Source organism: Carya illinoinensis, chromosome 4 (assembly GCF_018687715.1).
Source record: "Carya illinoinensis cultivar Pawnee chromosome 4, C.illinoinensisPawnee_v1, whole genome shotgun sequence".
In the NCBI taxonomy this organism is placed as follows: domain Eukaryota; kingdom Viridiplantae; phylum Streptophyta; class Magnoliopsida; order Fagales; family Juglandaceae; genus Carya; species Carya illinoinensis.
This window is the reverse complement of record NC_056755.1, coordinates 12184375-12201002: the sequence shown is the minus strand read 5'-3', so window position 1 is coordinate 12201002 and position 16628 is coordinate 12184375. Positions and strand designations below refer to the sequence as shown.

At 33.9% G+C, this 16628-nt stretch overlaps 2 protein-coding genes across 2 annotated transcripts in view; one reads left to right on the top strand and one right to left on the bottom strand.

Moving 5' to 3' along the window:
* The window catches only part of LOC122307239 (cyclin-dependent kinase C-1-like), a 49869-nt gene that overhangs the window by 8437 nt on the left and 24804 nt on the right, over positions 1–16628 (top strand). The gene's annotated exons all lie outside the window — the stretch shown is intronic.
* Positions 609–2167, bottom strand: LOC122307240 (1-aminocyclopropane-1-carboxylate oxidase homolog 6-like). The gene is made up of 2 exons (XM_043119979.1): positions 1217–2167; positions 609–996 (listed from the first exon to the last, which is right to left on the bottom strand). Exons 1-2 carry the CDS (start codon positions 2072–2074, stop codon positions 730–732), a joined length of 1125 nt encoding a protein of 374 aa, XP_042975913.1. The 5' UTR covers positions 2075–2167; the 3' UTR covers positions 609–729.

Sequence of the window (16628 nt, the reverse complement as noted above, 5' to 3'; positions counted from 1 at the left end):
CAATGATAGACTAAGCAATTTCCTTCCTCAATGATAGACTTGCTTTATCTAACTTTATGCAGCTTCAGCTATATGATATCAACAACACAAATGAATCAATCAATTCAGCTTGAATTACGGTGAACGAATTAGGTTGAAATACATGGAGAATATGTTCCCCACAATTATTATGCCACGAGCGAACTGCAATATTCAAGCTGATCTCAGCAGTTAATAATTAAAAAGAAGATAAAGGTTATCTGACCGACAGATCATGATCAATCAGCCTGCCTTATATAATTTTGATATATAATATTAGGTTATAATATTAGATATGGAAAATAATAGATAAAAATTTTGAGATGAGATGAGAAGATTTTAGATGAATGATAAAAGTTGAATAAAATATTATTAGAATATTATTTTTTAATATTATTATTATCTTAAAATTAGAAAAAGTTGAGTTATTTATTATATTTTATATATGTAAAAATTTTTAAAAATTATAATAATAAAATGATATGATAATTTTTTCATATCCAAACGCCAATTAATTTTACATTAATATTATATTTTAAATGAGTGACATTTGTGTAAATTAGACGATCATTATTCACAACCTCCAGATCGAAAAGAGAAAAGGATGTCACTCCATTTCATTAATTATAATTACATTGGTACACACGTGCGTACTCACAAAACAACGTCCATTAGAAACACATAACTAAACGTGGAAAATCATGCAGACTTTTACGCTTCTCTTGGTAGCTTAAATTGCTCAATGATAGACTTGCTATCCAATCCCTTGCTTAAAAAGTTTTTTTGGAACTCCAGCACTGTGAATTTCCGGTAAAGACGAGGTTTTTCTGCAGATACTAGTTCTTCCAGTGGTCCAAAGTACTCAGAATCTCCCCGATTCCCCACGTTAAAGAATATCACTACTGAGATTCGAGGCTCCTTGCATGGATTAGCCAAAACACGATGCTCCACGCTTGTGTAATTGTCGTTGGAGATTATCTGCCAAATATATATAGAAATCTAGCTCAAATATATATATATATATATATATATATTTCTTCAAGTTTCAAGAACCGCCCTGCACGACAAAACCTTCAACAAATATGCATGATGTTGTGAATTTAAGTGACAGTTTGCTCAAGAAATTATTAGATCAGTTCATTGATGAAATGAACAAACATGTTTTTGTGACTGAGTTACGGAAAAATGATATATTTACTTGGATGAAGTCGCCAATGTTGATGGTCAAAGCTCCAGGGATGGGTTCCACGTTCACCCACTCATCGCCATGCTTTACTTGCAATCCCGCCACTTGGTTCTGCAACAACACCGTCAACCCGGAATCTGTGTGAGATGTGATCCCCACCGTCAGATCTGGGCGTGGACAGTACGGATAGCAGTGGCCCACGAGCGCTTTACCGCCCAAAAACCCCAGCTCCTTGAACCTTCCAGCCTCCACTCCCAACCCTTCAGACAGTAACTCGAACAAAGCCTCAGCCACCTTTGTTGCATGCGATTCCCATGCAAGCACCTCTTTCCTACAGATCTCCGGGATCTCCTCCTCCTTTGCTCGTACTTTCTCAGGCGACAACCACACCAGGAGGGAGTCATGCCAGGTGGCTGCCTTGGCTCGGTACAAGTCGTTGTTGGTCGCATACATGACGCCCTCCGACTCTTGACGCTTATAGTGCTTGGCCCTCACCTCCTGAGGCTGGTCGTGGAAGGCTCCGATCGCGTTTATCGTTTCGTCGAGGACAGAGACCGGTACGCCATGGTTGATCACTTGGAAGAAGCCCCATGTGGCCGTTGCTTCTTTGATTTCAGCAACAAGTTTCTGTCGTTCGAGGGGGGAGTACTTCAAATGGGCTAGATCGATTACCGGTATGCTTTTTGTGGTGCAAGCTTGAGAGGGTTTCTTGAGATCGGAGATGGTCTCCGGTGGGTGAACGAAGAAGCGGGGGATTGAGATGATGCCGGAGTCGGCGAGTCCCTTGACACCCACCTTGGATTCGTCGAATTCCTTGACTTCTTTCATACGGTCGTAGGTGGAAGTAACACCAGCGGCGACGTCTGCCATGTTCTTCAATTATATGCGTTTGTACGTTTTTCGGTCTGATCCGTTAATAACCGTAGAGTACAACGCTTCTAGCTGAATAATTTTCGTTATGCATCAATGTATGGCCTGCTTATATATATACTAGTGAAGTAAGGGCAACGTGTTGCACGTATAACCAGTTGAGAAAATAAATATTTATAATTTCATATTATCTTATAAAAATATAATTATTATATAGCATTAATGTATGAAATAGAAATATTAATATGATGAAAAATAAATTGACAGTAAGAGAAATCTATGGCCTAAAACATTTTAGTTAACTATAGGTAAAATTTTATTCATGTAAAAAAATGATTTTGTTTCAGTGCCATTTTTGTTAACGGCAAACAGTTTTATTAATTTTTTTTAACCACAATACAAATGACCAATTGCAAATAATTTTTTTTATTAATCTATTTCATTTCTCAAAGACACTATAGGAAATAACAAAAATCAAAAAATTAATTGACTTTACATTCTCACACTTCTCAAAATAAAATATTAATAATGATATATTATATTTTAAAATTATTATGAAATTATAATTTAATTCCTTATGAAAGTTTTTTTATTATACTACCCCAACTATTATTATTATTATTATTATTATTATTGATAGGAAGAAATCTTCATTAATTATAAACTCAAGGAGTTACAAAGAACCCTTGTCAATCCAAACAATTTCGGAGATAGGCATATAGCAATCACATCCTCCCACATCACTACATCATCTACATGTCAAATATAACGAGCTAACCCATGGGCAGCCTCATTATCTAATCTATGGACATGTTGACCAGTACATAAGTTAAACAATTCTCATAAGATTCTTGGTTTCCTGCAGCACATGAAATAAAATAGAAAAAGAAGCAACTGTTTCATCTTGAATAACTACCCTTGATCATCATCAGACAGTTACTCTCAATAACAAACTAAGTAATTCCTCGTTGCAAGCAAAATTGTAACCCTCTTAATAGTTAAAGTCAAATGTGTATGTTATATTTTAGTTATTTAAAGTCAAAGGCACGGGAGCTCATTACACTACAACAAATATGGCTTTTAGTGACAGATTATAAATAGTGACAGTTTCCAAATTATGACTAAAACGTATTTACTGTGACGGTTTGTGAGAACTGTCACTAAATGTTGGGCAAGAATTTTAAAACATTTGGACGTTTCACATAATACGTTCGCACGTCACAATAACGTTCGAATGTTATGTATATTGACGTGCGAACGTAAAAATTTTAGCGCGAACGTTTGAACGTTTAAAACTAATTACGTGCGAATGTTAATATATTAGCGCCAATGTTCGAACGTTAAAGTGATAAGGTTCGAACGTTATATGTTAATTTGCATAAATTAACTATAATATATATTTTTTTAATAGTAAGGTTGAGTAACGTTATTTTAAAAAAAATTAAGAGTAGAAATTAAGCTACACAATACATACATTAAATATTTGTGTCCATTATATATGTCGAAAATAAAAAATAAAATATGATAAATTTTTACAAATCACTTTCAGAACTGCTGGTTTACAAAAGATCGAAATTCCTCAGTCAATGTCTCAACCTTATTGTTTAGCACATCTACATGATGTGCAAGATGTGCGACAGCCTGATCTATATGCGCAATCTATCTATTGATCTGTCAGTCTATATGCGTCTTCATATCTGTCATCATTGCATCAACCCAAGCAGGTCGCACATCCCTAGCAGATGTAACTCCTGGCTGCTGACTAGTACTCGCCGACGGGCGAGTAACATCGGCCCCAGACTTAGTCGGGGGAACAAGATCTGGCGTAGGACCAGACTGACGCCGAGCTGAGCCTCTCCCTTGTCCAATGCTCCGGCAGTGTGTGGTTATGTCGATAGGGCTCATCTGGTTTATCATCATCTCCTCCGCCTGGAGTGGCACTCCCCGGGCTAGTAATAAGCGGCTGATGATGACTCTGTACAGGAGATTATCCGTGGTAACGATGCTGGCCTCGTAACGGATCCGCTCAAATATAACAAGGGGCAAGTCAATGGGCTCACCACATGCTAAGCAAATCAGGAACTGTGCACGAGCCCCACTGAATGTGCTCTTATGTGCCACCGAGTCTACGTTTGTTGCAACAAAAATGTGCAACATGCGAAAGAAAGGCAGCGGCTGATTCTGGCTGAAGGAGTTCAGCCTATCGAGCTTCGTGCGGTCCACGCCAGTGAGGATGTAGAAATCCTGGTCCCGCTCATCATCACCAACCTCAGCAGCAATAGGATCGCCCTCGGGTCGATCTTCTTCATGACTGGGCATAAACTCAACAGGGCCCGAAGATGAAACAGAACCGGCTGGATCTGCCTCGAATATGCCCGAGGAAAATGCAGCTGCTGTGTCACTAGCCTGAGCAGCTGTCGACTCAGGTAGTATACGCGGAATCTAGAGTAAGTCGGCAATAACATCCGCCGAGAACTGAAACTGTACACCGTGTACACTGAGAGTATGGGATGATGCATCGTTAGGCATGGTGGCCATCCCAATGTAAAACTCTCGAACCATTAAGGGGTAAATCTTTCCTCTCAATGTGCATATGGGGCCCCAGCCTCTGGTGACGAAGACGTCTCTCAGCGTCTTTTGCTCCCAGCTGAGCTCATCAAACTCATTAATGAGGATTTCTCGTTCCCCCATAACAGTTCATGCCCCCAGTCAAGCAATGTCCGGATTGCCTCCATCCCTCCCTCGCTTCCATGTCGTCATATACTGAGCAATATCCTAAAAATTAAAAAAAATATATAAGTTATAATAGTTAAAAAAAATGATTAGAATCACAGATACATACATATTATGACATATATGGATTATACAGAAAATTAAAATATCATCCTTATAAATTTACATAATTTTGGCAGTAAAATTTTTAAATAATTTCACTTTTTCAATATCTAAAATAATAATAATAATAAAAAGAAACAATATAAAAATATTTTAATAGGAAACGTTCGAACGTTATTGAAAGTACGTTCGCACGTTAAAATTAAAACTGTCGCGTCCGAATTTACAAAGATGATACGTTCTGACATTTTATCGAACGTATCATTCAAATGTTAGATAAAAACGTACGAATGAGTTCATTACGTCCGAACGTATGATATAAACGTTCCGACATAATGAATTTGAACCGTAATACGTTCGGACGTTCTTACTAGCCGAAGAAGACCAACGGTTTACGTTCGAACATTTTATCCAACGTTCTGTTAAAGCGTTAGATAAAAATGTTCGCACGTAAAAATAATATGTTCGCACGTTACAATTTAACGTGTGAACGTAAAGAATACTAAAGGTCACACGTTCGGATGTTGTGTCGTGACGTCCGAACGTTACGACACGGAATCGCTGAGTCGACTCAGCCATTACCGAAAGCTTCAAAAGGCATGTTTCGAAGCCAAAAACAACCAAAATAAGCATCTACTAACAGTGGGGAATGTTTCTACGGTCCTATTTTATCAATTTACTGCGAATGGTGGCTGGAAATGCAATGAACAATAACCGGCCTACGGTGGGTTTCGAATTTTTGAAACCCACCGATTAAAATGGTACTAAATAGAAGAGGGAGAGGGCACATTACCTTTTAGTGACGATTGCGGTGGCGTATGACGATGGTTGCGGCGGCGTGCGTGGCGGAGAGGAAGAGAGAGTGAGAGTTTTAGTGAATGTTATGGCCTGGAAACCATTGTGCCTGACTTTATATATAGTTAACGTTCGAACATTAATTAATTAACGTTCGAACGTTTCGTCTACATGCGAACGTTATGTATTATACATTCAGACTTAGAATCATACGTGCGAATGTATAACGTATACGTTCGGACGTTATATTAACATGCGAACATATAACGTATAGGTTCGGACGTTAATCAATACGTCCGAACGTTTGAATTATAACATTCGAACGTTTGTTACACTATATATTATATTATATATATTATATAATATATTAATATAATATATATTATATTATCTATATATTACTATATAATATTATACATAATATAACTAGTAGTATATTATATCTATAATATATTTACTATATAATATATTATACTATATTATATAGTTATTATATATAGATAACATACTATATAATACTCATACTATATTATAGACTATAATATAGATAATATATTATATAATACTTATACTATATTATCTAATAACTATATTACTTTAATATAGTTATTAGATATACTATAATATGTACTATTATACTAGTATAATATACAATTTTTCCTATATAATATATTATAATATACTTGTTATAACTATAATATATAATATACTTATTATATTATAGTTATAATATAATATATATTTTATATTATTAGTTAATATAAAGTAATAATATATATATAGTACGTTCTTATATAATACTTATGTTATATATATTATAATTGGTACAAATGATATATTAATTAATATTGTATAATTTATAATTTAATATATAAATATATTATGAGGAATATACTAAATTCTAATATGTAAATAATAATATTTACGTTCGAACCTTCATGTGTAACGTTCGGACGTTATAATAAATTCGGAGGAAAATTTCCCGCTGAAACCAAATGTAAACAGTACGTTCGAACGTTTATCTTAACGTTCGAATGTTATAGTCGAATACGTAGGCTGGAGAATCATACGTGCGAACGTACTGTATAATTGCTGGGCGGGATAATTATATGTTCGAACATTACTGCGTGAACGTTTGCATGAAAAATTAAACGTTCGAACGTTCATTAATGAACATCCGAACGTTAATTGCATAACAAGCAAAATATAAAACTTTCACGCACGGGAAAGCAGATTCATTTATGCTTTCCTCTGTGCGTGTTAGAGTGAGAGACAGAGAAAGCTTTAGAGAGAGGGAGCTGAGAAGTGGAAACAGACGGAGAGACAGAGAGAGTTTTAGAGAGAGGGAGAGAAGAAGTTGAGGGTTATAGTGAGAGAGAGTTTGCAAATGTATAGTTTTAAGCATTAAGGTAAAAAAAAATCTCATTTTTTATTTGTAATTTACATGATAGTTGTCAATGTTTTTTATATATATATTTAACTAACTAGTATTGTGTATTTTTTGAAGGATCATTTGTTGTGAATTATTGAAAATTAGTGATTTTTGAAGAGGAATTTCTTTAAAGCATAAGGTATATATACTAAACTCTATTGTTACATTTTATTGTGGATTTAATTTGTGATATGAATTGTGTTGTTTGAATGAATTAAAATGAAAAATTATTGTTATTGAATATGTTTATTCTTAATGTGATAATGTTTTAGTATAGTGTATGTTTTTGAATAATAATTATTTGTAAATTTATGTGTCTATTTTAGTAATATGAGAGAGATTAAAGAATATATATAACAATTGCGTGGAAAATAAATAGTGATTATTTGTGTAAAAATAAAAATAAATAGTATATAATTTATAATAACGATAATTATAAATTATAATATTACGATTAAAACTATTATCTATATAATTAGTTAAATAAACAATATAATAAATTAGATATATTACTAAGTATCAATTATAAGGCATAACTATATAGTATATATAGGGAAATTCGTATTACTAAAATTATAATATAAATAAGTATTTATATTATATATTAACAATTATTAATATATAATTATTATAAAATAATAATTCCTAAAAATCTAATAGCTCAATAATAATAAATATTTTACCTAATAATATATACTATAGTGTTATTAGTATCAATCCCTAATAATAATTATCATGTAATGTATAGTATTAAAGAAGGATTCATAAGAAATAGATAAGTAATTATAATAATAATTACTTATTTAATAATTATAATTATTATAATAATTATAATAATTTTGGCAATAATAGTAATAATTATATAATAACTTATAACAATTAAGTGTTATCAATATATAGTATAACTAGTAATTATAATCTAATTTACTATATATTATATTAAATACAAAATAAATAAGTAAAAATTGTTATTTTATGCTATATAATAACAAATAAAATATAAGTGTTATCAGTAACTTATAATGGTAATTATAAGATATTTTATAGTAGTGTTATATATTATATAGCTGATAATAAGTATAATTTGTTATTATGAATTATATAAGTTTACAAATAATTTCTAAGTGTTATCAATCATTAATAATATAAATATTATTAGTACATTGGGATAATTCAAACAATGTGCGCTAAATTATTTGTAAACTGTTTTGTTAGATATTGTATAACATTGCATAAATAATCTTAGACCCGTTTGGGAATTAGTGTATATTTAGGTGTACATTAATTCCTGAATTGTCCAGTGTGGACAGTTTGAGATTATATTATCTGTATTGCACATAAACGTTATTCCTACTTTGAACGTTTAGTATGAAGTTTCGGTGTCTTCCTCATCTGTTCTTCGGGTATACTGTTCTTAGGGTCATAATCCCTATATGTGAACAGGTATACTTGGAGAACTATGGGGAAGTGCTGCCGAAATTTTTACTAACGTTCAAAGTAGTAGAGTGACGGGACTTGTGCAATATGGAGAATATAACCTCGAATGGGATAGGACCAACTACCTTGAGAAAGAGTACTTTGAACATGATGTATCATGACATGCATGTGTATTTAACTCTTATACGTGTTACTAAAAAATTAGATGTTTTTAGAAATGGATAAAAGTTGGATGTGTCTATGCGATAGACTTGGAAAAGATTACATACCCTATGCGCGTGGAGTAAGGGCCTTCATTGATTTTGCAAAGATCTCTGCTGATAGTCGTGGTTACATTAAGTGTCCATGTCGAGGTTGTAAAAATTTGTGTGTGATAGGATTAGATGAAGCTGAAAGTCATATATTTGTGAACGGTATGGATTTGGGGTATACTCGATGGGTACTGCATGGTGAGCCGTATGCAGAATCAGCGGATGACTTATTCAGTCAGCGGAAAAATTTGCGGCATGTGGATGATGATTATGAGCGAGATGAGATGGAGGAGATGTTGAGTGACATTGGAGCTGAGATGTTTATGGATGAGGTTGACGAAAATGGCTCAAGTGGGTGACGGAATGATTCAGATAATTTTCTAGAAATGTGGGAAGATGCAAAGCGCGAGCTTTATCCAGGCTGTACAAAACATTCTAAAATGTCGTTTATTGTGCAGTTGCTTCACATAAAGTCATTGTGTGGAATGTCAACCAAAGCAATTAACATGGTATTAGACTTATTTAACGAAGTGCTTCCCGAAGGATCTGTATTGCCGAAGAACTTTTATGAAGCGAAACAGTTGAGAAAGGGATTAGGGTTTGAGTATAAGTCCATACATGCATGCAAGAATGATTGTGTTTTATTTTGGAATGAGAACGAGGAGAAACAATCATGTCCGGTATGCGGAGAGTCGAGGTGGAAGGATAAGAAAAGCGTGCCAGTTAAAGTATTGCGATATTTCTCATTGAAACCCCGGTTGCAAAGATTATACATGTGTAAGAAAATAGCTCACGATATGAAGTGGCACAGAGAAAAGAGTTCAAAATGATGGATTTATGAGGCACCCTGCTGACTCACTTTCATGGCAATCTTTCGATAATCAGTATCCAGAGTTTGGGATAGAAGCAAGGAACGTGTGCCTCGGACTCACAACTGATGGATTCAACCCTTTTGGAAATATGAGTACAAGTTATAGCACTTGGCCTGTAGTGTTGATTCCGTACAATCTTCCACCATGGAGGTGCATGAATGTGCCCAACTTTTTGTTAATTTTACTTATCCCCGGCCCGAGATCACTTGAGAATGACATTGACGTATATTTGCAGCCGTTGATTGAAGAGTTGAAAGAGTTATGGGAAGCAGACGTCAGAACTTATGATGCATCCACATCAACAACTTTTCAGATGCAAGCTGCGGTAATGTGGACGATAAATGACTTTCCGGCATATGGGAATCTTTCCGGCTGGAGTACTAAAGGAAAGTTAGTGTGTCCGACGTGTAATAAAGAAACTACTAGTGAGTGGTTAAAATATTCTCAAAAGTTGTGTTTCATGGGTCATCGACGTTATCTACCAACAAATCATGCATGGAGAACAGAATCCGCTAAATTTGATGGGCGAGTAGAAGATAGAATTACGCCAAATGAGTTGTCTGGGGAAGAGATCCTGGAACAATTGGTACATGTGGCAGCGAACAATTTTGGCAAAGGTCGGGGAAAGAACAAGAGAAAACGAGGCGTAACAGAATTGAATTGGACAAAGCGTAGTATTTTTTTTGAGTTGCCGTATTGGTCGTTCTACATGTTGCGACATAGTTTGGATGTAATGCATATTAAGAAGAATATTTGTGATAATATACTGGATACATTGATGAGCATTAATAAAAAGACGAAAGATACGATTAAGACAAAGAAAGATCTTGAGAGAATGGAAATTAAACATAATTTGCATTTACGAGTGGAGGGTGAAAGGGTGGTCATGCCGCATGCATGTTTTACAATGACAAGGGAGGAGAGGATGGACTTCTGCAAATGGTTGCAAGGTGTGAAGTTGCCAGATGGTTATGCTTCAAATATCAGTAGATATGTAAGCCACAATGACTGGAAAATTGGCGGATTAAAAAGTCATGACTGTCACGTATTTTTACAGAAGTTATTACCGGTGGAAATTCGTGGGAAGCTAACATCTGCTGTACGTGTTACCATAATTGAACTGTGTATGTTTTTTAAGGATTTGTGTGCTCGGGTAGTGAATCGAGATATGCTGCAGAAACTGGAAGAAGACATTGCTACTATACTATGTAAATTTGAGCAAATCTTTCCACTGTCATTTTTTGATGTCTTGGTTCATTTAGCAATACATTTACCCCGGAAGATCATGTTGGGTGGACCGGTACAGTTTCGTTGGATGTATCCAGTTGAAAGATATTTAGGTTGACTGAAGTGCACTATTAGGAATAAATCCAGAGCTGAGGGTTCAATAGTAGAGGCCTATATACACGATGAATGGTTAACATTTTGCTCTTTATATCTTTGTGGTGTTGAGACACGATTTGTTCGTCAAGAACGAAATCCTGATCTTGCTGCTCCGCCTCCTCGTGAGCTATCAGTGTTTTCTCAGAATGTACGACCTTTGGGTGCACAAACGGGTTACGATTTACTTGATATAGAGTTGGATAAAGTTCGGTGGTATGTGCTAAATAATTGTCAGGAGATTGATCACTATCTCAGGTATGTCATTGTACAAGGTTTAAATAATTCTAAAGATAATGAGGTTAACTTTAACTATTGTTATGTAAAATAATATGATAAATTATACTATACAGTGAGCACATGGACAAACTTAAGATGGAAGGTGTCGAGGATATAGTGGCAAGACACGAGTCAGAATTTTCTGGATGGTTTGAACAACGTGTATGAACTAAACTCTATAAGATATGTTACATGATGAAAGTTTTAACTCTAGTTAATATTTAATAAATGACATTATTTAAATTGTTAGATATTGGAACAAGGTTCTCGTGATCCCGGATCAGTCTCTTTTGAATTGTATGCATTGGCCCGTGGTCCATCAAATAGAGTACTTCGATACACTGCATGCACAGTTCGAGATTATAGATTCCATACTCTGAACCGTGAACGTAATAGAAAAACTCAAAACTGTGGTATCTTGGTCGAGGGGAGTCATGGAACAGATGATATTGATTATTATGGTGTTATTCATGATATTATCGGATTGAAATATCTGGGTGGGTCTATAACATATGTCTTTAAATGTGATTGGTAAGATATAGGCAGTGGTCGGGATTCGATATATAGGGATAATCATTTTACGAGTGTCAATACTGCATCTAAATGGTACAAAGATGATCCATTCGTACTGGCTTGTCAAGCTACTCAAATCTATTACTTGATTGATCTAATGAAAAGTGCTGATGAAGATAGTGGAGAGATAACTTGGCGAGTTGTACAAAAATTTGTCCCTCTAAATATATATGAAGTAGGAACGAGTATAGATTACGATAATAGCGGAGATGAAGATGACACTCCAAATGTAGAGGCCTACCAGGAAGATAGAGGAGGGGGTATTAACTTATTTGTTGACCTCGGTGCACTCGAGTTGCTCCCCTTATGTAGAGATGACGTTCCACTCATCCATCTTGACCCGTCTTCATTAAATTATCATTCAATTGAAGAAAGTAAGAAAAGTACAGAAGAAGAGTCAGAAGAAGAAGACGAACAAGAATCCGGGGGGGGAAGTGGATAAGGATGACGAAGAAGAGCTTGATGATGATGACGAAGATGTTATACAGAGAGATTCTAAAACAAACATGGAAATACATCTGAAGATGAAGACTAAAAGTACTAAAAAGTTTATTCATATACAACCATTATAGAATTTTATAATAAATATAAATTTATTCTAATAATATTTTTTTGTTATATATAATCATTTCCAAGTATGCCGCCAAAAAGATAAAGGAGAAATGTGCCTCCTCCACCGAGTTCAAGTCCTGAACCCATTGAGGACTCCCCACCTGAGGAGTCCGTTCCCGAAGATGAAGTTAACATTACAGAGAACGATGCACAGTCGACACCTACCGGTAAGGAATGTTTACGTTAATACTATATATAATCAAGAGGTTTGTTTCAATAAATAATATATATAACCTTCAAAATTATACTATCATCTATTAGTTGATGCATCTGCTCATCGCGGTCGTGGCTATACACGCGGGATCTCACTTGAGAAAAATCGAAGGCATGGTAAACTGAAAATCACAATTCCTAATAATTCCATTGGAGGAGTGAATGATAGTGCAGCAGTGCTTTCCTCCTATATTGGCACAGTAGTTCGAGCTTACGCTCCATTTTATGTGCGCTCCTGGAGAGATGTGCCGAATGAGATTAAGGAACATATTCGGAGTCGTGTGCTGGTGAGTTTACTTATTATATCATTTTTTTCACCTACATTAGTTTATCATATTTTTAACGTAATTAATTTATAATTAGGATGAATTTGACCTCGACTTTGGTCGTAGCGAGGATTTGAGAACTGTGAATGAGTTAATGGCTACACTATTCCAACGTCACAAGGGACGATGTCATGACTATTTCAAGAAATTTAAGACGTTTGAAGAGGCTGCACAGTGCCCTTTCCAGCAGATGAAATTAGACGACTGGATAAAGTGTTATGATCTTTTTGCCTCTAGAATATTAGGTATTCTAGATTTATTTTCTATAATTATTTACATTTATATTTGTTGTTTATATTATATGTATGTACATATATTACAATTAACGGTGGGAATTATTTTTATAGCACTTAAGTTCTACAAATGCAAATAATAGATCTGCTCTGACTATTCATCATCGTGCTGGTTCAAGATCATTCCATCGTGTTGCTAAAAAAATGATAATTAATAAACGCAATAATTCATATTTTTTCTTATTATTCTCTTGTATAAGTACTAACATTGTCTTTTTCAAATTGCTAATGTCGTTTTCTTAGAAACGTGATGATCCTAAAAACTTTTCCCTCATTCATGTCTATGCTGCTGCTCACACTAATGAACATAGTGAGCGAATGGATTCTGCAGCTGCAATTAATTATGTAAGCGGTGTTCCTTTTGTTAAATAAATTATGTAACATGTGATTAAATTATTTTTTATTTGTATTTCTTTTAATATGTTACTTATTGTGTGTTTTGATCTTTCAAACTGCAGGAAAAAATGATGGAGATGCAGTCAGCTTCTGGGGAATTCTCTCCTAGTGACTTGGACATTTTTACACAGGTGCTTGGGCCCAACTCTAGTATGGCAAGAGGTTTGGGATGATCTTTCAAGCATTCCGATTCATCTTTCTCAACCTCATCGACATCACAAATTAATAATCTTACTAAAGATTTAGAAGCTGCACGACGCGAGAATGAGTATATGAGGTCTAGACAGCAAGAGTTTGAGTTCCTCTTAGAGCGACAGTCTCATTTAGAGACGCGTTTGCAGGACCGACAAAGAGAACAGGAGGAAAGAATCCGTAGTGAGATCTAAGAGCAAGTGCAGCGGGAGATGATGCTGCAAATGGAGCGTGTTATGTCATTGCAACAGAATCGTGCTGGGCGGGAGATGAATTTTATTTGTGTATTACGTTTTTAACATCTAATTTGAAAACAGTTTCAAACAATGTTGGTTGTGAAATATGTACTGTAATATGAAACAATTGGTTTGTTTATTAAGTGGATGAGTTTAGCATTTCTGATATGTACGTTCGAATGTAAATAAAATACGTTTCAACAGTATTACACGTTCGAAAATACGTTCAAACGTAACCATATAAAATAGTAACAAAACGTTCGAATGTTTAAACCCAAGTTAAAAAAACGTTCGAATGTCAAAAAAGTTTAACGTTCCAAACATCCGAACGCACACTTTACGTTCGAACTCTACTCTCTTAACATTCGAATTAACATCCGAACGTTATGATACAAACGTTCAGACATTATTTCATTTTCGTTGGATTCGAGATTCGAACGTAACGTTCGCACGATTAAACGTTTGAACGTTTACATTATACGTTCGAACTATAATCAACAAACGTTACCTTTTCTCGTTCGGATGTCAGCTGGTCTTTTTTATGTTCAAAAATAATATTTTACCTTCGAACGTAATTTTCTGTGACAGATTCTAACCGTCACAGAAAATGATACGTTCGAACGTTATTTCAAACGGCACATCCCCAACCGTCACTAAAAATATGTTTAGTGACGCTTGTACAGTAAACTGTCACCAAATGTAATCCATAACGCATATTACGTGACAGTGGTGGTGATGGTCAGAAACCATTACCAAATATATTTTGTGACGTTTTTTTCATTTCTTGTGATAGTTTCATCTGTCACTAAAACCTATTTTTGTTGTAGTGCTACAAGAGAATTGGTTTTTTGAGACAAAAAATTTGGTCTCAAAAAATCTGAATTTCATCCCTAAAAATTTTTGGAGATGAAAATTTTTTGTCTCTATTTTTTTTCAGAAAGTCCGTCTCAGAAAATTTTTGGAGATAAAAATTGATTTTCGTCTCCAAAAAGTACTTTTATGGATGAAATTAGGCGGAACCAGTCGAAATCGTTCAAACGAAAATTTGTTTTTGAGACAAAAAAATGTTGTCTTAGAATCAAGTTCGAATGAAAAAAATCCTGTTCGAACAACATGAAATATTAATTCGAACCAGTAACCATATCTGACTAAGGCTGTTCGAACCAACACATTTTAAGTGACTTTTGTTTGAACAAAAATATTAACTGTTCGAACAGACAATCTATTATGAAAATCTTCTGTTTGAACGGAGTTTTGAAAAATAACATTATTCGAATGAGTATTTAATTGTTCGAATGAACGCACGGATTGTTTTTTCCAATACGTTCAAATGGATTTTTTTTTTGTTTGAATGGATATGTTTTTGTTCGAATATATGCATAAATGATAATTTACCATTCGAACGGGTTATTTGAAGTTCGAATGGTATTGATCAAATAAAATGAAATTTAATTAAAAAGAACATACTAATACAAATTGTAATCTATATACATCAATTGTTCAAATGTTTACAAACATTATAAATAAAGGCAATTAAAAAAATTAATGAATTATGATTGTGGTGGTAGTGGTGGCTTAGGATTTTGGGACATTATTGACTGAAATTGTTCAAACATTTTTTGGTTATTTAATTGTAGCATCTCTTCTAATCTTGCCTCTAAATTTGCTGCTTGATCTAATTGGGTCCGCAACTCTTTTTTCTTTGACCTCAATCGTTCTATCTCAATTGTAGGTTCCTCTAGCCTCTTGGTCTTGTCGTCATTCGATCTGACAGTGTTTTTAAGAGATATCATCTTGTCCTACAAAAAGAAAAACATTAAAATTAGTATAAGTAACAAAAATATATTTAGATAATAGAATTAATAAACTTAAACTTACAAAAATATATTTACCCACTTTCCTTACTTTCTCTATGCAGACATCTATCGTAATGCCTCTAACTCGGCGCTGGTTTACAATAGCTATATATACAAAAATTAAAACATATATTTTAATTAAATTATTTTATTTAAAAGATATACAGTGATAAAATACCTTGTTTTGGTTCTAGTGATGTTTGCAGGTGAATCACACGAGGAGTTAGTAAGTGGTGGGGATGGCTCACATATTCTTTTGCGTTTAGGAGGCATATCTGTTTAAAATTATAATAAATGTATAAAATGAAGTATTAATCTATTTAATTAGAATACTTAAATATTTTTAATTATACATTATAATTATTTAATTAAATATTGTATAAGTATATTCCATCATGTTAATCATCTTAATTAGAATACTTAAATATTTTCAAATATTTAAGTATAATTTTTAATTAATTCTTTTATAATTATATTTTAACTAATTAATATATTTAATTAGAGTACATAAATATTTTCAATAATTCATTATAATTATTTAATTAAATATTTTATAAGAGTATTTAGAGTATTAAT

Excerpts from the sequence above, each read along its gene's own strand:
- LOC122307240 (XM_043119979.1), bottom strand. The coding sequence starts at position 2,074 with ATGGCAGACGTCGCCGCTGGTGTTACTTCCACCTACGACCGTATGAAA. Across the intron at positions 997-1,216 it reads ACATTGGCGACTTCATCCAA|ATAATCTCCAACGACAATTA; the intron begins GTAAATATATCA and ends TATATTTGGCAG.